Source organism: Penicillium waksmanii (genome assembly GCF_028829765.1).
Source record: "Penicillium waksmanii strain IBT 27052 chromosome Unknown utg000004l:1.0-5674109.0:1.0-5678898.0, whole genome shotgun sequence".
Taxonomy (NCBI): domain Eukaryota; kingdom Fungi; phylum Ascomycota; class Eurotiomycetes; order Eurotiales; family Aspergillaceae; genus Penicillium; species Penicillium waksmanii.
In genome coordinates this window covers 412,386-437,584 of record NW_026643251.1, presented here as the reverse complement: position 1 = coordinate 437,584, position 25,199 = coordinate 412,386, and the positions used below count along the sequence as shown (strand labels likewise).

Genomic DNA, 25,199 nt, shown 5'->3' with positions numbered 1-25,199 from the left:
CAGATCTCACAACGGAGCCCTATACATATGAAGCGAACGACCTGAGAACGCAACGGACGTATGTAAAGACAAAAAAGGTACGAGAGAAAGTACGTGGAAAGAGAGGAAAAAGATGTCCAGATGCTAGGGACATTGCGGACATTCGCGGCGCCAACTCAGTCGACGTCATGTTGGCAATCACGTGGGCCGGAAACCGGCACGCCCGATAGCAGCCCTAAACAGAAAACAGCGTCGGTGAGGAAGATAAGGAGAACGGGACTAAACACTCCGTAGACTGGTGATATTGGTGATATTCGCGATGGCCCATGGGTATGTATGTTAAGGGTGAAGGTGATATTGATTCTTTCTATTATATACATCAAACGGAAAATAAGGTGAAGCTCGAGGAAATCCGGCCTAGCAGCCCCACACAAGCAAAGAAGCAAGAGAACCGCCCTGACAGCGCCGCATGATGCATAACATGAATCGAAGAAGAAAAGAAGAGAAAAAAAAGAGAAAACGAAAAAAAGAGGAGGATGTATCACATCAACCAGCCACCCGTCTTGAAGCTCCTCATAAATACCATCATGTAAAATAAAAAGAGAAAGAAAATAGAGAAAAGAAAAAGTCAACGCCAGCCTCGCCTGATATGCAGTTAAAAAAATTTGTATGACCTCCATGCTCCAGGAAAAAAAAGAAAAAAAAGGATTTAGATCGCACCGATCATTATCGAAGACTCCATATTTGATCCATTCATTAACCCCAAGGCTCATCGGGCTCATGGCTAGACCTCTTCTTGCCAACAGAGTCCTTACGACTCTTCGGCCGCTTATTGAATCCCGTACTGGAGACAGAGCTCTTGCGCTTCGGAGGTCGGGCCCCCACCGGGAGTAGCCAGCATGTCGTCGACTTCACCGATAGCGTCCAGGTCCCCGTCAGCATCATCACCACGGTCCACCTTGAACTCCTCATCAATGGCGAGCAGAGTCGAAAATTCACGGCACTTGGCCAGCATAGATTCTTGACTGTCCAGTGCGGCCATGTTTCGGGTTATGGCTTCCCAGAATCTATCACCCGTGATTCCGTGGGCCTTGTTCGCGGGCTTGTTGAGTTCTTTCGCAGCAGGCTTGCCTTCTTTGTCTTTCGTATGGGAACTGGCATTGTAAAGGCGCCGCAAGTAGGTTCGTGCTTCCCAAAGCATTAGGAGGGAGGCAGCGGCAGTGGCTAATGCCCTTAGCGTAGCAGGGTCAACCTGCTGAGGCATAGCCGTCGGCATTGGGGTCTCCGTAGCAAGACCCACCATGCCGGCTGGAGTCTCAATCATCGGGGGCCCGATGGGACTGGGGAAAATGTCCATTTCGATGGCATGAGCAACGACGGTCCCCGTAGACGAAACGATGCGTTCCATGGCTGCGATGGTAGGAACCAATTCGGCCAATTGAGCGTAATCGAAGTATGCCAGGTTTTGAGAGATAAAGCGGGATAGCAGGAGATGCTCTGGTGGGTCTCCACTAGTGTCGAGTTTCTTCAACTCAAAGTCGACCTTGGAACACAAGTTCGAGAGAAATTTCTTCTGGTACTTGCTATTGCTGATTTTAACGATGTCGAACAGCGGGGCTAGTTTCGCCACATAGGGTCTGGGCGTTGCACCATTGGAGTCGCCAACGATATCGCGCTGGTAGTAGAAGGCTTCTTGGATAGCTCGCATGTACTCTCGTTCGAACATCGATTCGTACTGTGAGTGCAGCATTTTGTGAGTATCAAATGCTACCTTGGCGATAGCCGGCACAGTTGAGGTCTCCAACGAGACAAGCACCCCTGCACATTCCTTTGGATGCACAAGTCCCTGTCGATTGATGCTGGCAATGAGTTCAATGGCAGTCAGAGCATAGGTGTCCTGTCGTGACTGTGCCACTTTGAGCATGTCTTTCAAGAAGTGTTGAGCAATCAGCGCAGCGGCCCCGTCATTGTCGCTAGCTTTTAGTGACCCGCCCAATCGAGTAGAATCCTCCTTCGCAGCGGTTTCGGCAGCTGGCATAACCGACTTTTCGGTCCTGCCTTCGTGAATGGCAAAGAAATCCGCAAACGAGCGAAGCACAATGTTGTGAAGGCCAGGAGCGTCCTCCTTAAATACTTGAGCAAAGGTCTTTCGACTTGGCTCCCGGCCAAACTGACCGGGCCAAGATTGGCATATAGAACCCAAGCTCTCGAGACTCATGACTCGCAGCTCAAAGGGCTGGTAGAAAAGGGTGAAAGGGAGAATAAAGTCGACCATAATATCAGCCACGGTACGTCCGGTCGAAGTCGGGAAAGATTTCTTGAAGTGGTTAAAATATTCTTCAAGATCACAGTGTCGCCCCACGCAGCCCGCAATTCGAATATAACTCTTGGCTCGAGCCAAAATTCCGGCATTTTTCTCCGTTGACAAGTCCTTTATTCCCTTGTACTCTTGCAATGGCTTGAGAACCGAGACCGTCAGTTTGACCAATCGATCGGTGTTTTGCAGGACGCTATTGATAGTCCAGAGACACGCCATAACTTCGTTCAGCTCAGCGCGGGCAAGCTTGGCCACACTCTTGAAAAGATCATTCTGGACATCCTTGAGAAGAGTGTTGTGCGCTGACGAGAGGTGCGGCAAGACACAGCGATATATGACCACAACCGATCGGAAAATGAAAAGATCGTCTGCTGTCGCAAGATGGCCAATGTAGGGATGCAATGCCTCCAACTGATCGGGACTGAACAGTTTCGCATTTGCCTTTGCAAAGACGGTGATTGTTTGGAGGAGAGCCTGTTGGAACTCCTTGCCCGAGGCGTCTGCATCTTCGACGAGTCGTTGAAACATGATTGCGACCATGGATTTGCAAACCTTGAAGTTCAAAGATGCCGACTTGGATTTATCGGAGAGCACAGCTCGCAAGCAGGCGCTGAGGGACTCGAGAGCAGAATCGCTGCGCTGAACAAGGCTCACAATCAAGCCCACCTGCTCTCCAAGAGCCAGCTTCAGTTTCGGCCCATCGGAGGTAGAGTCAATTGATTCGTGGAATGGAACCAGCCAAATCTCTTCGAATGTTTGACGTGCCAAGGTCGCCACACTGTCTTCATGATCACCAGTACTTTGGAGAAAACTGTCAAGGATAGCCAGCTTAAGCTCATGGCGGGTAGTTTTGTGGTAACGGTCCTTCAAAAGTCCGATGCAGCGTTTCCGCACACCGGCAGTTTGGTCTGTGGCGCAGGCAAGGATGCTTCGGCACCCTTCTTCTTCCAGCTTTGGCTTGAGCCCGATACATTTGGCAATCAAAGACAACGCAGAGTCTCGAACCATAGGCGAAGCATCCGTCGTGCAGCGAAGAATGACCCGCATGACTGAAGTATCTCGATCAAGTAGATTTGGATCCTTTTCAAGCATGTAAATAACACTCTTCAAACTTCGGCTCCGAACCTTGGCCTGGTCGCTGGCGATTGAGTTCAGCAGCACTTTCAAGATTGTGTCGAATGCCTTGCCAAAGCTTGAGGTCAAGACGGTGAGAATGTAGGCAAATCTGCCTTGGACATTCGAAATAGAATCAAATTGTTTGTGGGTTTCCATCCAGCGTGAATCGGAGAATGATTTAGAAAGGAGGGATACTAGTTCATCAGTCGTTTCGTCGTGTGCCAATTCCTCATTATCCTCGGCGTTGTAATAGAGTGTGCAGACAGTTTTGGCCCACTGGGCCAGGTAGAAGCCCCGTGCACTCGTCAGTTGGGAATAGTCAGAATTTTTAGTTTGAGCAAGATATTCGAGAACCATCCTATAGGGTCCGCTTGGAGCAACAAGATCTTGTGGGTGAAGGGCGCGAGAAGCAAAGTCCTCAAATTGCTGTTTGAGGTAATCGGTAAGCTCGTTCTCGGAATCGTCTAAGGCAGGAAGCATATGCTGAGCAGTGGCCATGAGGTCGGAAATTGCGGAACCCATCCACCCCAGCAATTCGAGAGCCATGCTTTTGGCCGTAGCTGGGCTTTTATCAAGATCTGCGATACCAACCATGTGTGATGCCATGATGCGTAGAAGTAGCTCAGCAGCCGGCCAATCAGTTGATCCAAGAACGTTGATCAAATCCTCGGTAAAAAGATCAAGAATGTTGCGGTATGGCTGATCGCCGCTTTTTGTTGAGGTCATGGCGCGTTGAACAATGAACTTTATAATGTATTGCGCACTGCGCGAGGCATTATCGTAGAGTCGGTTGACCTTGGCAGCCAAGCGTTCTAAAGACTCGTCAAGGTCATCATCATCATCATCATCATCATCATCTGACTCCTCGTTTTTGATCCCATTGCCATCACCCATAGATTCGTCATCGTCGCCATTGCCTGGTGCTTGGAGCCGCCGTTTGGTCTTGGATGCCCGGGGAACTTCTAAGGCAGTGGTTTGGACGAGTTGAAGAACCAACGCAGTCAAGACCTGGATATTTTTACCGTCTGCAAGCTTGAACTGTCTAGCACTTTGACGCGTCGAGGGAAGTTTTTCAAGTGAGACGAGAATTTCATCCAATATAAATGGGCGTTGATCCGGGTATCGGGAGAAGATCTTTGCAAGCACATCCATCGCTCCACGTCTTGCAGATTCATATTTTTGAGGACCGACAGCTGATTCTTTATCGTTGTGTGCATTCTCGACGAAGATGAGTTTGGCGGCAAAGAACTCGACAGCCGTGATCGTGCCTTCCGACACTTCAATTCGGGACAAGAAGTCCGCGAAAAGAGTGAGGACCTTCTTGCTTTGATTGATCAGACTTCCGATGAAGCGTCTTTGTGCCGAGAAAAAACCAAAGCGCTCCGCGTCCTTGCCATTAGCTCGTGCCTCCACAGCGGGAATTATGCAGTGATCAAAGGCCTGGTTTAATACATTGGGAATGGCTTCGATAAGGTCTTCCGGGCAAAGATCACGCTCTGTTTGCCGTCCAGACATGGTCTGCAAGAGAGTGCCAATTGCAAGCATGGCATTCAGCACATCATCCACCTTGCAGAGCCACTCTTGTGCTTCCGATTCATTAGACGGATCATTTAAGCTCAAATCCGGGGCCTGTGAAGCAATGATAGATTTTTCACACAGTTTCTGGACTCGATTGAGATAGTCGGATGGAATGTCTGGTAATCGGTCGAAGTTAGCCACTTTTCGAATGGCCCTTTGGAGACTGCTATGGGCATCGGAAGACAATATCATGCCATGCACCTCGAGTGCTCTCGTGTTCACGAACGTCGGATTCGGTTTGTCAGATGTCGGAGCAACGGTCATCTCCGGATCAATTTGATCCTCGGCCTCGAATACTTCCAGAAGGAGGTCCTGGAGTTTGAGAAGGGCGTCGTCCGCCTCGGCCTTTTGATCTTTCAGTCGGATGCCTGACATATCGACGTCGCCGTGATTCCACTTCTGTTTAACACTGGACTTTTGGGCGGTTTTCTCGGAAGATTTGACCGGAATCACCACGGAAACTCCACTCGAGGAGAGGTTTGGCGTCGAGAGTGGCGGTTTGGAATTGTTCGGAGTCACTGGCTGTTGATGATGATTCAAAGTCGAAGTCGCTCTTGGAACGGGGTCTTGGACTTCCGCTTTGACTTTTGGTGAAGATAACTCGGGATCTATCTCTGGTCAGTCCAAATTGAACCTCATCTCAAATCAAGTAATGGCCTTGGTTGGTCTCACATCTGAAGGCTATATCCGTCGAGTTCAGCATCATCCTCGCGAAAGAGCCTAACTGACTGCGTCCCGTCGGAGGGCCATGGGGGGGCGCCAGAGTCGAGGGGTTGATCGCGAGTGAGGGCAGGAGGAAGCTTGAACTTGCTGAAGGGAAAGAGGCGGATCAGATTAGCCCAATACGTCCAACCTTAAAGGGAAAGAAAGAGAACTTACAATTCGGTCAGCTGGTCCCCATCCAGCAATTGTTGGAGATATTCCCGCGAGGTTTCCAAACGACTTGATTCATCCTGACCCGACTGTATCTCTATATCCAGCTCTTTTAACGTATTGCGACCGGCTTGAAGCACATGGTTTATAGAGGTGGTCGTTGAGGGTCGACCGACATCAGGACGGATTATACAGTCTACATTCGCAGTAGATTAGTGACCGGATTCTTTGCGCAGATATATTGGGGAGAGTTGGAGGGATGGGGCATTGTTCATTGTTCGGATTGACTGACCGAGACCAAAGACCGGCGCGCTGGACATGGAGGAATACTGTAAGGCCTCATCGACGGAGAGTGGGCGGGATTGCGGAATGAAGGCCATATTGGAGGGTTGGGGATGAGGGTTGATGATGACCTGAACCTGCTGGCGTCCATTCTGGTCCATGATGAAGGAGAACGGGGCTGGCGCGAGGGTTGGCGTTGGCGCTGGGCCTCTCTTTGTCCGATGGGCGTGACCGTGACCGTGACCGTGGATGAATGAGGTGAATAGGGAAGGCGCTAGTTGCAGATGGAAGGGAAGGAGCGACTCGACACAGCGACATGGCAGTTGCTGAAGAGGAAACTACGCCATCGCACTTGGGTAGTTGCACTTGCACTTGCTCTTGCTCTTGGGCAGGTGAAGTTGAAGTTGAACCTCCGATGATCACTGGACCTTTCCTACTGCCATCATTTCCAATCCGCGCGGACGGAGACAACCCGGAGATCTGCCGCGTCTGACCGCCGGGGTATCGCAGAGTGGCCCGTGCGATAAAAAAAAGTATGCTCCATCTCCAATCTTCAATTTTCATGATATTGAATCCCTAGAATTGGATACTTGCCAGCGTTCAGTCACAATGTCCGCTATCGGTTCTCTGATTTTCTGCACGGACTGCGGCAACCTCCTACGTGAATCCACCGGTAACGCCAATGCCATTCTACACTGCGATGTCTGCGGCGCTCGGAACAAAGGTGGGCTCAAGAAGATCTGAATATCTGAAGACCTCGTCGCAAAGAACTTTCCAGTCTAACCATCCCTAGATACCGTTCCGCAAACTGTTGTATCCGAATCCAAGCCCTCCGCTTTCCCTTCCCCTTTGAGAGCCAAGCGATCCGCCGTGCAAACGCTATCTGCCGAAGATCGCAAGACCGAAGCTATCACCGAGAAAACCTGTGAACGTTGTGGCCGCAAAGAGATGTTTTTCACCACGGTCCAGCTGCGCAGTGCAGATGAAGGTAGTACCGTCTTCTTCCGCTGTGTCTGCGGTTACAAGTATGTCATCTCTCCTATGCATCATAACCATTTTGTTTTCCTTCCAGATCAACACAGCTAACCACCTGGTCACTGCGCAGGGAAACCCAGAACAACTAAGAAGAATAAGATCCACGGGAAAGATGTACAAATGTGGTAAAGCGGGTCTATATGTTCGGGCTGTATAACAGAGAGATATCAAAATAACGACGTCACGACTTTTTTTGTTTGTGCTCAATTCATCAATTCATTCAAAAATCTTTTTTTATCTTCACCCATATCGTAAGCTTTAAATCGAAAGCTTCAAATCCTCGTCTCATCTGCTATCCTTCATGCCGCAGTGGCAGCAGCTCCCTCTGGAATCAAAGCATATTCAACCTCACCCTTCTTCTCAAACTCAGCCATGTCCAGAGCCACAATAACACTATCACGCACAACCTGCTCGGGGTCATTCAAGAACTTTTTCAGCGTATCTTCGACACCCTCCTCGTCACCAAGACTGCCCAGAGCCTCGGCAGCCTCGTGGCGCACCATACCTTCCTCCTTGGTATTGCTCAAGCAGGTGGTCAGGCAAGGAATGGAGGCAGGGTGGCATAGTTGGCCGAAGACAAAGGCGATCTCGTGGCGGAACAAAGCAGAGGGGTCACTCAGGCCCTTGGCCAGCGCATTGATGGCGTCGACGGCGGTGGGAAGGTCGGGGGGGGGAAGCGAGATCGCGGAGACCGAACATCGCGCGGTATCTTTGGAAGAGAGGAAGTTTCGTGTTGAGGAGGGTCTTCTCCAGGTCGGGGATGCAGGGCTCATTGGCTTGGAGGGGCATTGGGGGAGCAGGGTCGATGGAGGTGAAATCGCTGTGAAGAAATAGAATTATTAGTCAAATCTGAAAAGCACTGCATAACCTTCCCTCTTGCCCTGGTGAAAGAGACAAGTTTTATTGAAATGATCGATCATACCTGGGCTTCAACTTCTCCGCCTTGCGCTCCTCGGAGTTCTCCCAGACAATACGATCAACGGCAATATCGCAAGTCTCCCGGACAATCTCCAATTCATTCTCGTCGTCCCGCAGCTTCTTCAACAGATCCAGACTATCATCGTAGCCAAGGGCACCAAGAGCCTCGGCGGCTTCGTGACGGCACATCGCATCCTCCTCGACGTCCTTGACAACATGCTGCAGGTACGAAACCGAGTCGCGGTTGAGAGTCTGGCCAAGGCAGTAGGCCAGTTCGTGTTTCAGCAGGGCAGATTTTGATGCGAAACCGGCGGCGATCGCTTGGATGGCTGGGAGAGTTTGCTCGGTAGGAGGCTGGAGGCAAGCGACGTGCTTGAGGGAGAAGAGGGCTCGGAAACGGCGAGCGAGAGGCTCTGATTCGGAGACGAGGACTTTGCGGAGGGTCAGGACCGTCTGGTCGACGGTTTCGGATTCAGTAGCAGCGGGCGCCATTTTGGGGTATCAATAGGATAGGGAATAGAGAAAGAAAAGGAACGAAAAGTGAAAGGGAAGAGAATGAGGGTGGAATAATGAGGGGTGGATATGAAAAAGTTGGAGGGAGATCTTATCATCGATTTTTAGAGTGGGGTCACCCAGGGCGGCGGGGCTGCCGGACCATTCGGTTTGTGTTGATCCGCTTGACTAGTTAGTAGTTACTAACTACTGCTTAGTGCCTACAGGGTTCATGGAACTAGGGCGTTCGATAAGCGCAGAGAGGCCAGTAGTTGCATATCGGGGTATTTTACCTGACCCCTATTGCCCGCCATTAGGAAGACGGAGACGGGACGGTCAACAAGGGGTATCAAACTTTTGCAACACCACTGTAGTGTCTACAAGAATTTCAACGTACTAGTAGTTTTCAATTCGATCATTTTATTATATTATAGTGCGATCGAATATTCAGTCCCGTCACCTCTATCTGCTTCTCTGAATTTATCGATTCCTCCCTCCACACCATCTTCACCCACTGTCCATATACCACTTTCAATCATCACTGTCCACCGGTCAAACAGATTATCCCATCTCTGCGCTCGCTGTTCACCCCCAAATGGATGGAAGTAGCCATGTTGAAAGAGTTCTGTAAATGAGCCCTCCGTACTGGTCTCCCATCACTCATTTTAGCCCCATCCTGACAGGGATCTGGTCGCAATTTGAATAGAAGCACGATATGGAACTCAGCCTCCTCCATATCATAATCGCTCCTACAAACAGGCTCACTGTAGAGTCCAGTTAGAATAGAGTTATCTTCTATATCCAAATCGTTATGTGCGACAGAGAACAAGCAATGGGTTTCGTTGTTAATATCTACTAGCCTCTCAGGAGCTGCAAAAATTAACACTCCTGGAATACTATCCTCTTCATGGAGTATATTGGTAAGTCTCTGACGCCTCACAAACGCATCCTTATCATGCGGAACCTCTAGCCCAGGTACGATAAACTTGAAACGCAGAGTCTTAACCCGTATTAACAGTAAGCAAATAAAGCAATTCTGCGGCACGCCTGCCGTATCTAGTTCTACGCCTGTAAAGAGTGGCGTAGAAATCGGCAGAAGTAAGTCAGGAAACATACGATATTCGACTGCAGCTGAGTAGCGCTCCATCGCAGCTACTGTACTGTCAACCTAGAAATCGCAGTAAGGGAGCCATAACCATAGACCAAATTGTGATCTATTTGTTGGAAGATCACCAGAAGAGTGTTCCTCTGGAAGTCCTGGGACAATTTTCCCAATCTGAATCATATATATCCACTGGGATAGAATGGTCTCCAGTAGAAGCCACATCTCCTTATACTCGTCTATAGGCTCCACACTTTCTAAATCCTCTATAGTCATTGGGAACGAGGCCTGATTATACCGTTAGTCGTAAATAACACCCAGATTATGTGAGCCTAGACTCATTTCGGTACGATAAATTAGAACAAATCGCTCTTTGCCTTCCTCCATCTCTTGTCGTCGTCGATATACTCGTCACAGGGCATCATCATAAGACGGTCAACCCAGTAAAAGAACTCGGGATTAGGATCATAGATTAAATTCAAGAACGAGTTAAGCGGTGTAATAAGGCGATTTCGAGTGGCTGCTATGTCCTCTTCTGGCTTCTTGAAGAACCACCTTTCACTGGCTAGCGCATCAAGGTCGGGTGTGTCTCTGCCGTTACGAGCCATCCAACCATACGCTACTAAGTAATTGTGTAGTCTGGCGCAGCGCTCGTAGTCGAGAGTGCCATTATCACGGGCTGGGTTCTCGTCAGACACTAGAGCGTCCTCAATGTCAAGAATTAGTTGCGGAGTGGTATTTATGGTTGCCGTGACGTTGAAGGAGAGGTTTACCTGTAGAAGAAAGTAAAATAAGTTGGCACTCGCTGAGGCGACAACGATGGTCATCACATGACTCCTTTCCACTGCTTCTCACCTCCATAGCTACCTCCATACTATCTATCTATACATCCCATATGCACTCACTTTCCCACGTACGTAGCCTTGGCCCTTATCTACCGTGATGGTCTGAAATACCGCGAGAGTCCGCCAATCCAACCCAAGCGCTGATAGTAGGTGCTGATGGCGGACGATCATTACGGTGGTTTATGAACAAATATAGATAAAAACAACTTCTTCAACTTGAAGAAGATAAGTTTAATTTCATGACCGCAAACTTAAATATTTCTTGCACAGCTGTACTGCATTCCCTACATCAATCCGGCATAAGTCTGACCCTCCTCTTCAAGTTCCTCATCCTCATGTAAATAATTCTTCATTTTATCCATCTCACTTTCCTTCTTCTTTTCCTCCCCCGAGTCTTCATGATAATCTTCCTGGTTATCGCGATCTTCATGATGATCCTTCATTGTCTCTTCGGTCTGTTTCCCCATATGGTGATGAAGGATTCGGTCGAAGAAGCCCTCGTTTTCATGGGGCGGAGGAGCTTTGGACTCTGCAAATAGTTGGTATTTGGAACTGAATCCAATAAGGGGGCAGACCAATCTTGTGGGAGTAGTGACTCACGGTCGGACATGTTGTCTGCTGTGCTCACTTAGTATTTTGTTGAAGAGGAAGGATTTATCGGACTGTTTTGGTAGTATTTTGTAGTAATTTTTTTTTCGAAAAAGCAGGTTAAAGCCTCCGCAGCGCAGCAGTTAAATATTCGGAGGAAACAGTGGAATGGCTATGTCATATCAAGGCTTTATACTGGACAATGGGGGTGTGAAGGGGCGACTCTATTATCATAGGCTACCGAGCTGGTGAGCGCATCATCGACCGTATCTCGTCGTCGTGGGGCTCGGGAACGACGAAAGTTAACCGTGGAGTTGTGTTCTGAAGGGCTGGTTTATTGGAAGATGGTTTAGTGTGCCCAAATATTGTTTTCGAACCTTGGAGGGATTTATGTCTAGTAGTATATCTACTAGTAGTAAATATCCACGGAGGAAGGCAGATCTGGAGAGGTGATGGATTTCAAGTCAGATTTTCAATTGGCAAGAAATACCATACTATCCAATGCGTTCTGGTCGTTGAAACAGATAAAAGCCGAACTGACTACTAGTAATATGCATATATTCAGCGGCAGACCTAGAGCCAAAAAATCACTAGGCATAACCTTGTTGACTAAATGCTGGTGATACAATTGTGTCCTGCCTCAGCTGAGATCTGCCCTCGGCGCTAATCAACCCCCCCCACACGAAGGAGACTTGTTCGGTTTTGACGACAAGAGTTAAGTGTTTTGAATGAATCTGATTTTGATCAAAGGAAAAAAGGAAATTCGCAATAAATATGTACATGATACATCGAGAACACAATCATTTGGTCTTGATGTGCTTGAGCTTCCTGTTCTCGTAAAGGAAGTTGTTGGCGTAAGCCTTGGGGACGAAGCGGCGCTCATTCGGCTCCTGAACGAAGTATTCGTATCCCTGCTTCTGGGCAAAAACAATGGCATCCTCCTTAGAGTTGAACTTGATGTTGGTGCCCTGCATGCCGTCGGCGGACGACTGCCACCCCATCAGCGGGTTCTCCCAGCGGTGACCCCTCTGCAGGATATCCCAGTCCATGCGCCAGTGGTGAGAGTGCCAGGTACCGGATTGAGAAGCGGGCTTCGCGGGGCGGTAGATGCTGTACGGACTGTTAGCTTGTGGGCTATATATGTGGCTGAGTCGGCCCATTTAAAGGATTGCGTACCGAACAGTGCGGGCCTGGAGATCGGTAGGAGCGCCGGAGAGGACAGCGGCAGGCAGAGTGGTGCCGGGCTCACTGCCATCCATCACGCGCTTGGGCACCGGGGAATATTGTCTGCGAAGAAGAAGGATGATGGTTAGCCAAAGGGTTTTGCGCTCGGGGTTGGGCTCGGGCTCGGGCTCGGGCTCGGGATGGCGAAGATACGTACGAGGTACCGTGATCGATAGTAGCCTCATAATCGGGCTGGTGACGAGCCAGGGCCTGGGAAGGAGTCTGCTTGTTGATCAAGGCGTTGCCATGCTTGGTGGCGGTGGGAGCATCGGCGTTGCTGGTCTTGACCTGGTCGGAAGGGCCGGAGACGAAACGGGCATTGACGGGAGCAGCCAGACGAGTCGCACCGAGGCGAACGGCACCACCAACTCGAAGGAGCGACATTGTAGACGGAGGGGTGAAAGAGTGGGGATTGGAGGATGAGCAACTCAGGTGGTGCTCTGTATGGGAGGAGAGTGAGGAAGTTCCCATACGGCACCACCCGAAAGTGGTTTAGCGTGGCTTGGCGACAAGGCCATCCCGACTTCCCGAGTAACTCACGCTTCTCTCCCTCCTGCATCGTCAGTCGCTCCCCGGTTCCTATCACTTTGCGAATCGCCGTACGTTCCCTCCCGACCCTATCCCGACATTCTCTGCCGCGAGCTGCGTTCATTGCGACCAAATTTCTGACCTCTTCCAGTCCCGACAAGATGAGCTACATCGCCCGCCGTGGTCTTTCGACCCTGATCCCTCCCAAGGTACGACCACCTTGAATTGAAGTCTAGAATGACTATCGCTGGAAGAATACATGATGCTAACATATTGTATAGATCGCCTCTCCCAACGTGAGTTAGCCGGATACCTTCGCCCCTCTGAACGCTCTTGATCGCGCCCCTCCCTGGCCCCGTCCCTTCCCGAAGGCTTTTTCGTGTCGTCTCGAAGCATCATATACCGCCCACGCACACTTGAACGATCGCTAACATATATCTACCTTCAAGGCCATCGGTGCTGCCCAGGATGCTGCCCGCATGGAGCGTGTTGTGAACTTCTACGCCGGTCTCCCCCGTGGCCCTGCTCCCCAGGTCAAGGCCACCGGTCTGATCGGTCGCTACAAGGCCCGCTACTTTGACCAGAACTCCGGTGTCCGTAAGTGTTGACGACTCAATCTTGAAAACGACACACCTACAGATATTGATTCTCACTAGCCATCGTTCACGCCATCGCCGGTATCCTGATCCTCGGCTACAGCATGGAGTACTACTTCCACCTCCGTGAGTTCCGCCTTTACAGTTGGGTTGTCTATTATTTCGACCAGCAAGCGCTAACTGAGAGATATTTAAGGCCACCACAAGAACCACCCCCACTAAATTGATTTCCTTTGATTCATTGGGAGGGGAAGGATTGATTTGATATGTACATACTGCATCCTCTGACCCAGAGCTAGGCAGTGTAGGAATTAGAGAGCCATTTTGGAATCTCACTATGTCTCATTATTTTACTTTGCAGCCAACAGCAAATTCACCAGCGTAGTCTTGGATGTCTTCGTATAATTAGTTCGGATGGTATTCCCTCTCGTTCTGTCTCGGGAGGAGACCTCCGCACTAACTTCTCAGCACACCACACCAGTAGACCAGTTCAACCACACGGTTTGCCTATAGCTCAACATTCAATAGAATAATTCGTTACCTAATTTCCACTATTTCTCAGAAGTATACAGTGAATGGATACCTAGACTCTGTTAGGGGATTGCAGTTGCTACTCCTACTCAACCAGGCGCGAGACGTCTCAACTTCCCGGCTCTCACGCTAACCGAAAACAGCACCCTCAGCTTCAAACCCGAGAGCCATCGAACAACGAACCAACTCTCCACCACACACCCCCTCTAACCCTCCCTCCCCCCCCCCTCCTCTCCTCTCCCTCCGACCATACCCCTTTGTCCCCCTCCTGAATCAGGGACATCAGGCGGTTTTCCTCTCGCGCCTTTCGATTCCGCCCGGTCAAACTCCGAAACACAACATCCCCGACGGTTCTCAGCTCCTGGAGGTTGGTCACCCAACTTCCCTTTTCCTGGTTGTGAAATCCCGATCTGTTAGGGTGCAACCAGCCGAGCGAGCAGTTCAACTGTGGCGATCCTCGAAACCTGACCATAGGTACGATACCTTATTGCCGGCTTCCTTCTCATCCTCATACTACGCATGCGTGACTGGCAGCCGCCTACTCGTGTCCGCAGCATCTCCATCCACCCTATCCTTCAAGCGCTTGTTCTAACTTATGGCGCATTTTGAGCTCTTGACAGACCCGAATATTGTTATGGCAGAGCAGAACAGCCGCGATGTGGTAGATCAGACCCTGTCGGGCGGCGAGCCTTCGCCTTCCGACGTCCCTGCAAGCACCACCAACAAGCCGACTCCCCATGGGGACGTGGGAGAAATTCAACATATCGCGACCAGTTCAACTACGCAATCTTCGACGGATCCGCACTACAACGACGAAACGAGACAGACGCCTGTATCGCATACCGAGAGTACTGGAACTGATAAGGAAACTGGGAGTCCTTCGATGGTGGGTCTTGCTGCTGAAGGCCGAGGAGGAAATCTGCTAAACCAGCTACAGGATTCTTCCAAGCAGAGCATCGGGTTGGTTGCGTCACGCGCTATTGAAATGAATGGGCTAGCATCGGTATCGGATGGTGGGGACGACACGGCCTCACAAGGTGGTTCGGAATCGGACGCCAGTCGAACCGACGGCAGACATCACGCACGAACTGGATCGGTTAAGAAGCCTTCTACGTTCAAACCTGTGTCTTTCGCCAAGTTCGCCCTGCCCAAAGCGCCTGGGACTGCGGCGCCGCCGAAGGCCCCGGAGAAAGGTATGAATGACTGCTAGGCTGCGATATTGGGTCAAGTATCTAACGAATTCATCAGTACCATCGGCTTCGACGACTCCCCTGGGCACACCCCAACCGAGCTCTCGGCCACGGTTGGTCGCAAAGGCAACATCTGGAAACTCCGTTTTGAAGCCAGGTTCAAGCAGCACGAATCCGGGCGGTTCTGGGCCAGACCCAAACCAAGTTTGGAACAAAAACCGACGTACGTTACAATGCCAAACTTATAGTGAGAGTTCGGAACTGACATTTCTCTCCTTTTCAGCCGTTCAAGCAACCCCCGCGAAGCACTTGACCGACGAAGAGCTGAAGCAGCAATATGGAATTCACATGACATCTCGTATCCAGGAAGACGGCGGTGGTACTACAGAAGCGAAGTGGGCTGATATTGATGACGACGAGGACGATTGGGCCCCTGAGACGATTGAGTGGACGGATGGAACGAAGGTCACTCTCACTCATACCGACCCGGTACCTGCACCCGAGCATGCTCATGGAGAGCTGTCCCAGCCACCACCACCGCTGCCACTTGAGGCCACAGAAACGAAAGAACCAACCAAGATCGCAGCTCCAAAGCCCACGACATCTATTGGGCCTAATCCAACAGTGTTGAGGCTTGGGGCAAACGCTGAACGACAAGCGAAGGCCGCTAGCATTTCCTCGAAAGGCACAAACGATAGAGCTCCCTCTGGATCCACAAGTCCTGCGCCTCCGACCAAATCACCATGGGCATCTTTGCCCCCCATCGAGAGAGTATCGCCAGTGAACGCGTCGGGTCACCCTCCACCTCCGCGCCCTCCTCCTCACTATCCGCATCGCGATGACGTTCGTCATGCAGCTTATCCACCTCAAGAGATCGCAGCGGATGATTTTAACCGTCAGTGGCGAGAATCCGCACCCGGTGCGCCACGGGAGTTGTTCAACTCACGTTCCGGTCGTTATGAACCAGTATCAGACAACCGACGGCCATCCTGGCGGAATGAGCCTCCCTCGGGAGGCGCTCGGGGCCCGGCAGTGCTGCAACGATCAGGCCATGATCACGGTGGCCCAGCTGAACCATCCGCGGCTTTCCAGACCCACCGGCATCATCAAGAAGGTGGTGGAGGTATGGGCTGGAATCGTCGTCGAACCTCCTCTAATGTTAGTGGCGGAAGTGGAGGATTCGGACGTCGCATGTCCTTTGGCCGCGCAGATGGGCCTCCAAGGCACTTCGAAGCCCGAAGGGGCTCTCAGACCAACGGAATGGTTGATCCTGCATTGATTGACCGCGAACAAATACCTCCTCACGCACCAGCTCATCAGCACGGTAGCTCGGCTATTGCCTCACCCCCGCCTCCGACTGCTGCTGAAATCGCATCGACTGAGAACCAGCCAGCCCCATCTACTGCTCCTGCAGAACCCGAAGAAGATCCTTTGGTGATGCAAGCACGTGTGATGAAGGAGACGATCCGCCTAGCCAAACAGCGACGGGAAGAGCAAGAGGAGAAAGAGAAGCTTGCAAGGCAAGAGAGAATTCGGCAGAAGTTGGCGTCTCTACCTCCCGCTCCCGAAAAGCCGCAACGCAAGGAGAATGTTGATAGCCGCAAACCTCAGGCTCCGCCTACACCTTCTGCAGCTCCTGCAGTTATGCATTCCCCTCCAAAGCCTCCGGTCCCGGAGCCTTCTGGAGCGCCAAAGCAATATGGCATGATGAAAGTTCATCATCCAGATACGGTGAAGAAACTTGTCGCGGCCAATGAGAGAGACCGTGTTTCCGAGAAGCATACGGATAAACCTCCTTCCTCTCATTTGCGGCAAGCTACTTCCCCTCGCGAGGCGAAACGGGAACCTGTCCAGGCTACTGAACAGAAGCAACAGCCCCAGCAGCAACAACCCGCTCAGTCACCTCCACAGGATACGAATGTGGATGAGCAGAGTGGCCAGTGGCGTGGTAATCTCAACGTGCCTGGCTCCTATCCATCGTGGTCAGCTAATCCTAAGCTTGCTCCCACCTCACCTTCTGTGAAGAACCCATGGAAGCCTTTGAGCAGCGACAGAACTCTCGGCAACGGTATCTTTGACCAACCTCTTGGAGGGTTCCCATCACGGGAGCTTCCGTTGCGGAGCCAGTTGGCATTGGATCAACCTGCCCAGGCGTTACCAGGAGCCCAGGATGTCTCAGTGATTACTTCGCTGCCATCTCCTGAAACCAGGATCGCCGGCTACGATCCATTGAGTCCCATCGGTCGGCCCGGTCCCATTGGACCACCAAGCTTGCCCCGTAACCCTAATGCTCTGGGTGCATGGGGCAATTTCCACAATGTCGCATCTCACAGAGAGGCCGAAGAATCTGAACAGAAACGACAGGAGTTTAACGCCAATCGCAACCAGCCTAATACAGCTGTCAACTTCAAGGAGACCTGGAAGCAAGTGCGAAGTGGAGAAGAGGCCGGTCAACGACATGTGATGGGTGGAGGCGTGAATCAAAACCACCAGAGCCTGCCTGTGAACCCAATGACGGGTCTGGATGCTCCAGTGGATGGTCTTCCTTTTTCCGAAACACATGCCCGCCCTCTTGTCAGTGTTCCTACGAGAAGCTCACGTTTCTTCCCACATGGACCTGAACAACCGAAGAAGACGGCGACGGTGACGACGACGGTGATCGAGAAGTACGACGATGAACGAAGCCCATCGCCGCCGCCGCCGGAGGAGTCAAGCCATCCAGTTTATTTTGGCGGCTCTGGTCGGCCTTTGGTGCATCTGCCTACTCCCAAGCCTGTGGTAAAGCTCCCTCCTAAGGCGATCGCAGCACCTCCTCTGCCCCCGCCCACCTTTGCCTCCATGGCAGCTGCACCCCCACGAGGTGCCCCGGCACCTTCGAGTAAGATCTCATGGCAAGAAAAGATCAATACTCTTTTTGGCAAGAAAACGCCCCCGGCAACGAAGAGCTCTTTGGCTGTAACCTCCGCCACCAAAGAACCTCTCGATGTACAACCCCCACCAGCTGCGGCTGTCTCGGTTTCAGTGTCCTTCCCCACCAAAGTGGTTGATACACGAGGTGGAGATGGGGACTTGGCCGTTCGACAAGTTGAAGAACAAGACGAGATCTTTGAAGATCGTGAACCGGGCTCTCAGCCCCCTGTTCGAGTCCCGAATATGGCTCCAGCTGCGGCCTGGGCTGCCGCTCAACCTCCTCCCCCGACTCGCCAGCGCGGCAAGCTTATGAAGCCCGTTCAGAGTCGCAGTGTTGAACCCTACATAGTCGGACTCGGTGAAAAGGATACATCTGGAAATCTGCGTGTCTTGATTCGATTCCCTGGAGCTCTAGCTTCCAAAATCTGCAGTCTGCCCAAAAAGATCTCGGCATCGCGACCTCGCGCCTCTCCCCCGGTGAAACCTCGAAAGGGCCCAAAGCCTCGTGACGCTCCCGGTAACGCCATCCCGCCAAAGAAGAGTTCTCCGCAAAATGGAGGCACATCTTCAACTCCGCGACACTCGTCACAAAAGGCTACGTGGGGACCTCGAGCAGGCAGTGGCTCGCGGTAAGGTCGATATCTCGTTTCTTTCGGGGTCTTTCTTGTCAAAGCAGATACCTTGCAATGTCTGAACAATGTCGTAACGGAGTCACGACAAGTGATTGTTTGTATTGTCTGGACAACTGTCATATCCTAGGCATCTGTGACTCCGTGGCTACCTGCCAATCTGCCGTGTTACCTTCCATGACTTTAATACTCCCCATACCTATTCGCTCTATCCCTCCCTCGCTCGACTTTCCTCCTCCCTATCCATCTCCCTCTCCGCCACTCTCAAACACCTTCTCTCTCTCTCTCTCTCTCTCTCTCTCTCTCTCTCTCTCTCTCCTACCTCCTCACTTCCTCCTCCCCTCTCATCCGCCCTCATTCTGGTTTTCTGCGTTGTATCTTTTTCGTGGTTTCCTTGTTTGACTTGTCTCTTCGGTCCACATAGCGGGCCCGGGGGAGCCTTACGATTGCGCGACTGAATTTGCTTTTCGATTCCAAAGTCCTGCTACTAGCATGGGCAATCGGCTGGTCCAGTATGAGAGCCAAATACCTCTGCGTCTCTCAGGTCGGAACCTCCGCCATGTCAAACGTACTGTTTGTGCTTCTACTAGTACTTCTCGCAAGCTTCTACCGCGACCTACGACAAACAACCCCCCTTCCATGTGGAGGAAATGGCGGGTGTCATGGGCCTGTTCTCAAGTCATCATGTACTAGCCGTGTCAAATTTATTATCAAGACGTTCCTACTTGAAAGTTCCTCTCAATGAAGTCGAAGTAGTTTTTGTCTGTGTTTGTAGAAATCCCCGGCCATTCTTGTCAGTAGTAGGGCTTCGGGCTTTTCAGTGTTGTCCTCTCTGGACCCTTTTATGGGAAGCTTTTTAGAAAATTCGCACGCCAGAGTCGAAAGTATTCGTACTGTCTGGGCGCACGGCCAATAATTATATCCCAACGCTAAGTGACAGCAAATCGAGCGCCCAAAACGGCTACACTCGATGCCAGTTTAAGCGTTCATTTTACTAAAATCTTAGTCATCTTTACATCACGTGGTCGTAATCAACTCAGTCTTATTGTTTGCTTCCGGATTCCCTAAGCCCTCCCTAAATACTTATTGCTACTACTTAAGGTACTCTGGATAAATAATTAGGTATATTACCAGTATCTCTCTTGTATTGTTGCTCGAACCTTAATGTTCGCCTCCGGCCAAATTCCAATGTTTTGTCTAACGCGATGTGTATCGTGCTATACGATGTCCTAGGCTTCAATATCGCTACGTAGGTCAATATTGCGAGCAAGATCTAGATGGAAAAGAATACCACAGACTGAGAACACATCATCTAAAGCTCCTCGCTAAATAATACATGGAACAAGGAGGAATCCTTGAGACCAATAAGATCAACAAAGCACGCGATGTGCCTCAAAAACTGGCTCAATCTCATACAGATTGAAAGAATATGGTTCCAGATCCGTGTTCTTTTCGTCAAGCACGGCGGGAAGGTAGGTACCGCTCGGCAGTTATAACTTAGGTGTCACAAGGTTCCAATTTCTTTCATGCTCAATAGCTTTTATTTGATAATCATGAGAAAGAGGGGATTTGAACTTCATTGTGGGACATGTGCTAACTAACGTACCCCAGATTCTCCGATTCCGACAACATTGACTGAGCAACATCTGTTCTAAGCGCTGCAAGGCTGCCCGAGCAAGACGCTCACTGTATTACTGTCTAGGTTTGTATCCACGATATCGAGATGGCCATCTCCATTGAAGTCGCCCACTGCAAGACCCCTTGGACTAGACCCCACGGGGTATGTGGTCTGCGCCTGGAAGGTACCATCTCCATTTCCGAGCAAGACGCTCAGTGTATCGCTGCCCTGATTTGCAGACACGATATCGAGATGACTATCCCCGTTAAAATCGCCTGCTGTAATTCCGGTCGGCTGGAACCCCACGATGTAACTGGTCTGCGCCTGGAAGGTACCATCTCCATTCCCAAGCAAGATACTCGTTGTCATGCTGCCCTGGTTTGCAACCACAATATCGAGATTGCCATCTCCATTGAAGTCGCCCACTGTAACACTGTACGGGGTGGTCCCTGTAGGGAATGTGGTCTGTACCTGGAAGGTACCATCTCCATTCCCAAGCAAGACGCCCACTGTATTATCATCGGCATTCGTAACCACAATATCAAGATGGCCATCCCCGCTGAAAATACCCACTGCAATACCGAATGGCTCGGTACCTGCAGCAAGTACAATCTGCGCCTGGAAGGTCCCATCTCCATTCCCGAGCAAGACACTCACTGTATTGCTGCCCTGGTTTGCAACCACAATATCAAGATGGCCATCATTATTGAAGTCGCCTACTGCGACACCGTTCGGGTGAGACCCCACGGGGTATGTTACCTGCGCCTGGAAGGTCCCATCTCCATTTCCGAGTAAGATGCTCACTGAATTGCTGGTCACACTCGTGGTCACTATATCGAGATGGCCATCTCCACTGAAGTCGCCTGCTGCAACACCCTCCTGTATATCCCCTACAGTGATTGTGGTCTGCGTCTGGAAACTACCATCTCCATTCCCAAGTAATATACTCACTGCCCCACTAGCGAAATTCGCAGTCACGATATCGAGATATTTATCTCCATTAAAGTCGCCTACTGCAATACTGAGTGGCACAGGCTCCGTAGCAAATGTGGTCTGTGGCTGGAAGAGTATGCATTGTGTGCAGGTACCTGATTTGCAGGTAGATCCAGTGGGGCACTATAGACGCGTGAGCAATCACATTAGCAATAAGAATTGTGTCTTAACTTACAACATTGCCACATGTCCCGCAATTTTTGTTGTCTGAGCTAAGATTTGGACAGGTGCCGTTGCAAGGAGCTAGACCAGAGTTTGTGCAGATACAAGCGCCTGACTTGCAGGTAGATCCAGTGGGGCACTATAGGCGCGTAAGCAATCACATTAGCAATAAGAACTCTGTCTAAACTTACAACTTTCCCACATGTCCCGCAATTTTTGTTGTCTGAGCTAAGATTTGGACAGGTGCCGTTGCAAGGAGCTAGACCAGAGTTTGTGCAGATACAAGCGCCTGACTTGCAGGTAGATCCAGTGGGGCACTATAGGCGCGTAAGCAATCACATTAGCAATAAGAACTCTGTCTAAACTTACAACTTTCCCACATGTCCCGCAATTTTTGTTGTCTGAGCTAAGATTTGGACAGGTGCCGTTGCAAGGAGCTAGACCAGAGTTTGTGCAGATACAAGCACCCGATTTGCAGGCCGATCCAGTAGGACACTATATAACGATAAGCATTACATGATAAGTATTAACAGCCTTGGGGATAAGAACACTGCTTAGTAGACTTACAACATTGCCACACTTCCCACAATTTTTGTTGTCAGTATTTAGAGAAGGACAGGCGTTATTACAAGGAGCTAGACCAGAATTCGTGCAGATGCAAGCGCCTGATTTACAGGTCGATCCAGTAGGGCACTAAAGACTGATAAGCATCAATCGCCTTATGAATGAGAGCACTGCTTAGACTTACAACATTGCCACACTTTCCGCAATTTTTGTTGTCAGTATTGGTTTGAGAACAAATACCAGAGCACAGCAGTTCGGTTGGGCTACTCTTATGAGGTCCACAGGTATAACATGGTCCCGTTCCAAGTGCTGCAAACCCAATACAGGAGAGGGCTGAGCGTGGAAGATTCTCTGTACACCACTGAATACAGAGGTCCTTGCTCTGAGCCAAGCCCGGCGCTACCATATGTATAATTCATCAGCGTAAGCTCATATTCATATTGCGGGAAGCCATACCGAATGATGTCAGGACGAGAAGGACGAGCACGAGTGGAGCCATCGGATAAGCTGCTTTATGACTCTGCTAGTGTAGCGAACACAGGATAAGGTGCGGAAAACTTTCGCGGAGGGATAAATTCGTAGCATTTATTTGACCGAAGTCCTGTGCTTATGTCCCTGGCATGGTGGCTAAGAACTGGACAAATATCTGCCGCGTCTGAAATTCCACTAAGAATTTAGCTATCATTTTAACGAAAATAAGCTTCGGTGGTCCTGCTGTGCGGCATGTCTAACATTCATGTGTATAATCTTCTGGCTGGGTGGCTTAGAACTGGACAAATATCTGCCGCGCCTGAAATTCCACTAAGAATTTAGCTATCATTTTTAACGAAAATAAGCTTCGGTGGTCCTGCTGTGTGGCATGTCTGACATTCATGGGTATAATCTTCTGGCTGGGTGGCTTACAACACGACAAATATCTGCCGCATTTGGAGCCCCACCAAGAATGTTGTGTGGGAGGTCGCACCAGTTTCAGGACGCAGTGCAATACTACCTTACTAGGCTATGAATACTCAAATCCAATATATTTGGCGAGGGACCTTAAGAGACATCTAGACCTGTGCAGACCCATGGGCATGCCCAAACCCGCCCAAAACCCGCCCAAAGTGGTGCTTTTTGGCTATTGTCTATATATATACTTACTAGCCATTGCTTAATCGCTTTTTTGTGTAGTATGAAAAGGTAGTACTTACTAGTTAGTAACTAGTAGTGGTTACGCGTTCGCTAACTTGTGAAGCACTCGAGACGAATAGAATGACGTGTAGTGTTAAACGAAAGTAATAAAGCTAGAGAGGAAGAAAAAGAGAGGAACGCTAGGAGATCGCTATGGTAGCTTTTAATGCCGGTATGGCCCGTATACTCGAACAGAAAGATTACTGGTATCTTATATTTCTACAAATTGAGAGTAATTGAGGGCGCTGCATCTAACAGTGTAAATGATGTGGTCTATGGTCAGTGATTTGCTGAAGTTTACATCGTGGAATAGTTTTTAAATACAGTATTAGAGAGTCGGGGCCATTTGATAGTGCCGCTGTTCGTCTTCTGTATAAAGATATAATACAATTAAATTTTTTAGCAGAGAATACCGCTTGTGGTCGATGATTTTTATATTCAAGCATAAATGTTAAGCTTTTTTAATCATTGTAAAGTCGGGGATCAATAATACTTGAGTTTGCTGTATTATTGTCTAAAGAATCTGTTACTGAGCGAGTAGAATATCTTTGATAGTGTTCGATATTTCTCCCTTTGTTCCTGACCTGACGGGACCGGCTCAACCTTTGGCTTCTGTGAGTATTTGATGAGGAATCAGGAGGCTGATGAGAGTTGTCCGGATTATTTTCTTTGCTTAAAGATGACTTGCTCTTTCTGGGACGGATTAAATAAAGACGTTCTTTGATCGCCCTCTCAGTCCGTTGTGGAAAGTAGGCTAGAATGGAATCCTATGGAAGATTTCTGGAATCTTTTATTTCTAATAGCTGACGGTTATCTTCATCTGTCTACTTTATTCCTGTGGGCCCTGGGCGTTGCTTTACAGCCGATGCTTCTGTATCAGTCCTATTGGCTGCTATATTGCTCGTTGTGATAAAGCCGTATGAGTGTTGGAGATTTTTGATTGTGCTCTGAATTATGGTGAGAATTATATTACAGATATCTCCGTCGGCCGAATGGTAGAAGTGTTCTAGGTATTAGATTGAATCTTTAATGATGGTGAGTTTATATAGATGGCTGTTCTTATCCTGGTATGGGACTTTGTCTTTTAGACTGCCTTTTCTTCTCGTCGATATTTTTATATCTGTAGCAGTAGAATAGCGGGTCTGGTGTCGTTTCTGTGCAGAGTCCTGTCTCTTTAGAGCTTGTTCCTTGCCTCTGATACTAGGCTGCGTATATAGTATGCTTGTGTTCTCGCTTAGTTGGATTATTTGAAATATGTTGAAGATCCTTAATATCCCAGGCCTATCTAGACCAGTTACGGAAGGCCTGCTGCTAGCTTGAGAGAAAGGGAAAAGTACGACCTCAGGATAATCGATGATCACGGTAGATATCAGCGGCTGATATATCGCTAGCAGACGCTTCTGGTATAGTGTCTTCCGTGGATTAGCCATTTCGTGACACTAAGGTGATTCTATGAGTTTGCATTAAGTGGAAGTCAGATGTATAGATAATAATACGTACCAAAATCTTCCGTCTAATTCCTGTCATATGGCCTGCGTTTCCACAGTACGTAGCTATTTGTCTCGTATCTTTCTATGAATGTGAGGGATTACCCTGACACTCTAGAGGTGTAATTTCCAGGACCATTATCTGAGCAATCTCTGGAGAGTTCTGTTGTCGGTTGCCAAAATTTTTGATGATTTAGCATCACCATTACGATAAGAGATTTGAATAGTTTGATCAGAGAGCTGTCGGACCAGGGACGCGAGGATGAAGATCTTAATGAAAAGACGGATTCTAAAATTCGTGAAGGGGGATACCCCTGGCATCTTATAACTGTTAGTGCTATCGTGCTTATCGAGTTTCTAACTCTAAGAGGGGAATGAAATCAAAGAATCGGCCAAATGGCTACAGCTGAGATCGAAAATCTATCCGGCTGAACCCCAGATTTACTCTACTGCAAGTTGTCGTAGCTAATCT

At 49.7% G+C, this 25,199-nt stretch overlaps 9 protein-coding genes across 9 annotated transcripts; 3 read left to right on the top strand and 6 right to left on the bottom strand.

Annotated features, from left to right (window-relative positions):
• Positions 1-808: 808 nt before the first annotated feature.
• N7481_003029 (putative sister chromatid cohesion protein Mis4) lies at positions 809-6,306 on the bottom strand (the record flags this gene model as incomplete). The annotated part of the gene is made up of 4 exons (XM_057262248.1): positions 809-5,598; positions 5,663-5,796; positions 5,870-6,059; positions 6,156-6,306. 4 exons carry the CDS (start codon positions 6,304-6,306, stop codon positions 809-811), a joined length of 5,265 nt encoding a protein of 1,754 aa, XP_057123909.1.
• Positions 6,307-6,754: 448 nt separating this feature from the next.
• On the top strand, positions 6,755-7,269 carry N7481_003028 (DNA-directed RNA polymerase I core subunit RPA12; the record flags this gene model as incomplete). The annotated part of the gene is made up of 3 exons (XM_057262247.1): positions 6,755-6,869; positions 6,939-7,170; positions 7,251-7,269. The coding sequence occupies 3 exons, from the start codon at positions 6,755-6,757 to the stop codon at positions 7,267-7,269; spliced, it is 366 nt and encodes a 121-aa protein (XP_057123908.1).
• A 210-nt stretch (positions 7,270-7,479) lies between these two features.
• On the bottom strand, positions 7,480-8,590 carry N7481_003027 (deoxyhypusine monooxygenase; the record flags this gene model as incomplete). The annotated part of the gene is made up of 2 exons (XM_057262246.1): positions 7,480-7,927; positions 8,103-8,590. 2 exons carry the CDS (start codon positions 8,588-8,590, stop codon positions 7,480-7,482), a joined length of 936 nt encoding a protein of 311 aa, XP_057123907.1.
• A 1,458-nt stretch (positions 8,591-10,048) lies between these two features.
• On the bottom strand, positions 10,049-10,519 carry N7481_003026 (uncharacterized protein; the record flags this gene model as incomplete). Its single annotated transcript, XM_057262245.1, has 1 exon — positions 10,049-10,519. One exon carries the CDS (start codon positions 10,517-10,519, stop codon positions 10,049-10,051), a length of 471 nt encoding a protein of 156 aa, XP_057123906.1.
• A 302-nt stretch (positions 10,520-10,821) lies between these two features.
• Positions 10,822-11,147, bottom strand: N7481_003025 (uncharacterized protein; the record flags this gene model as incomplete). Its single annotated transcript, XM_057262244.1, has 2 exons — positions 10,822-11,066; positions 11,138-11,147. 2 exons carry the CDS (start codon positions 11,145-11,147, stop codon positions 10,822-10,824), a joined length of 255 nt encoding a protein of 84 aa, XP_057123905.1.
• Positions 11,148-11,925: 778 nt separating this feature from the next.
• N7481_003024 (ETC complex I subunit) lies at positions 11,926-12,733 on the bottom strand (the record flags this gene model as incomplete). Its single annotated transcript, XM_057262243.1, has 3 exons — positions 11,926-12,235; positions 12,302-12,412; positions 12,507-12,733. 3 exons carry the CDS (start codon positions 12,731-12,733, stop codon positions 11,926-11,928), a joined length of 648 nt encoding a protein of 215 aa, XP_057123904.1.
• Positions 12,734-12,768: 35 nt separating this feature from the next.
• N7481_003023 (F1F0 ATP synthase subunit f) lies at positions 12,769-13,695 on the top strand (the record flags this gene model as incomplete). Its single annotated transcript, XM_057262242.1, has 5 exons — positions 12,769-13,086; positions 13,159-13,173; positions 13,327-13,474; positions 13,534-13,599; positions 13,670-13,695. 5 exons carry the CDS (start codon positions 12,769-12,771, stop codon positions 13,693-13,695), a joined length of 573 nt encoding a protein of 190 aa, XP_057123903.1.
• A 943-nt stretch (positions 13,696-14,638) lies between these two features.
• On the top strand, positions 14,639-18,737 carry N7481_003022 (uncharacterized protein; the record flags this gene model as incomplete). Its single annotated transcript, XM_057262241.1, has 2 exons — positions 14,639-15,197; positions 15,253-18,737. 2 exons carry the CDS (start codon positions 14,639-14,641, stop codon positions 18,735-18,737), a joined length of 4,044 nt encoding a protein of 1,347 aa, XP_057123902.1.
• A 1,647-nt stretch (positions 18,738-20,384) lies between these two features.
• Positions 20,385-21,710, bottom strand: N7481_003021 (FG-GAP repeat domain-containing protein; the record flags this gene model as incomplete). The annotated part of the gene is made up of 3 exons (XM_057262240.1): positions 20,385-21,410; positions 21,520-21,587; positions 21,698-21,710. 3 exons carry the CDS (start codon positions 21,708-21,710, stop codon positions 20,385-20,387), a joined length of 1,107 nt encoding a protein of 368 aa, XP_057123901.1.
• Positions 21,711-25,199: the final 3,489 nt, after the last annotated feature.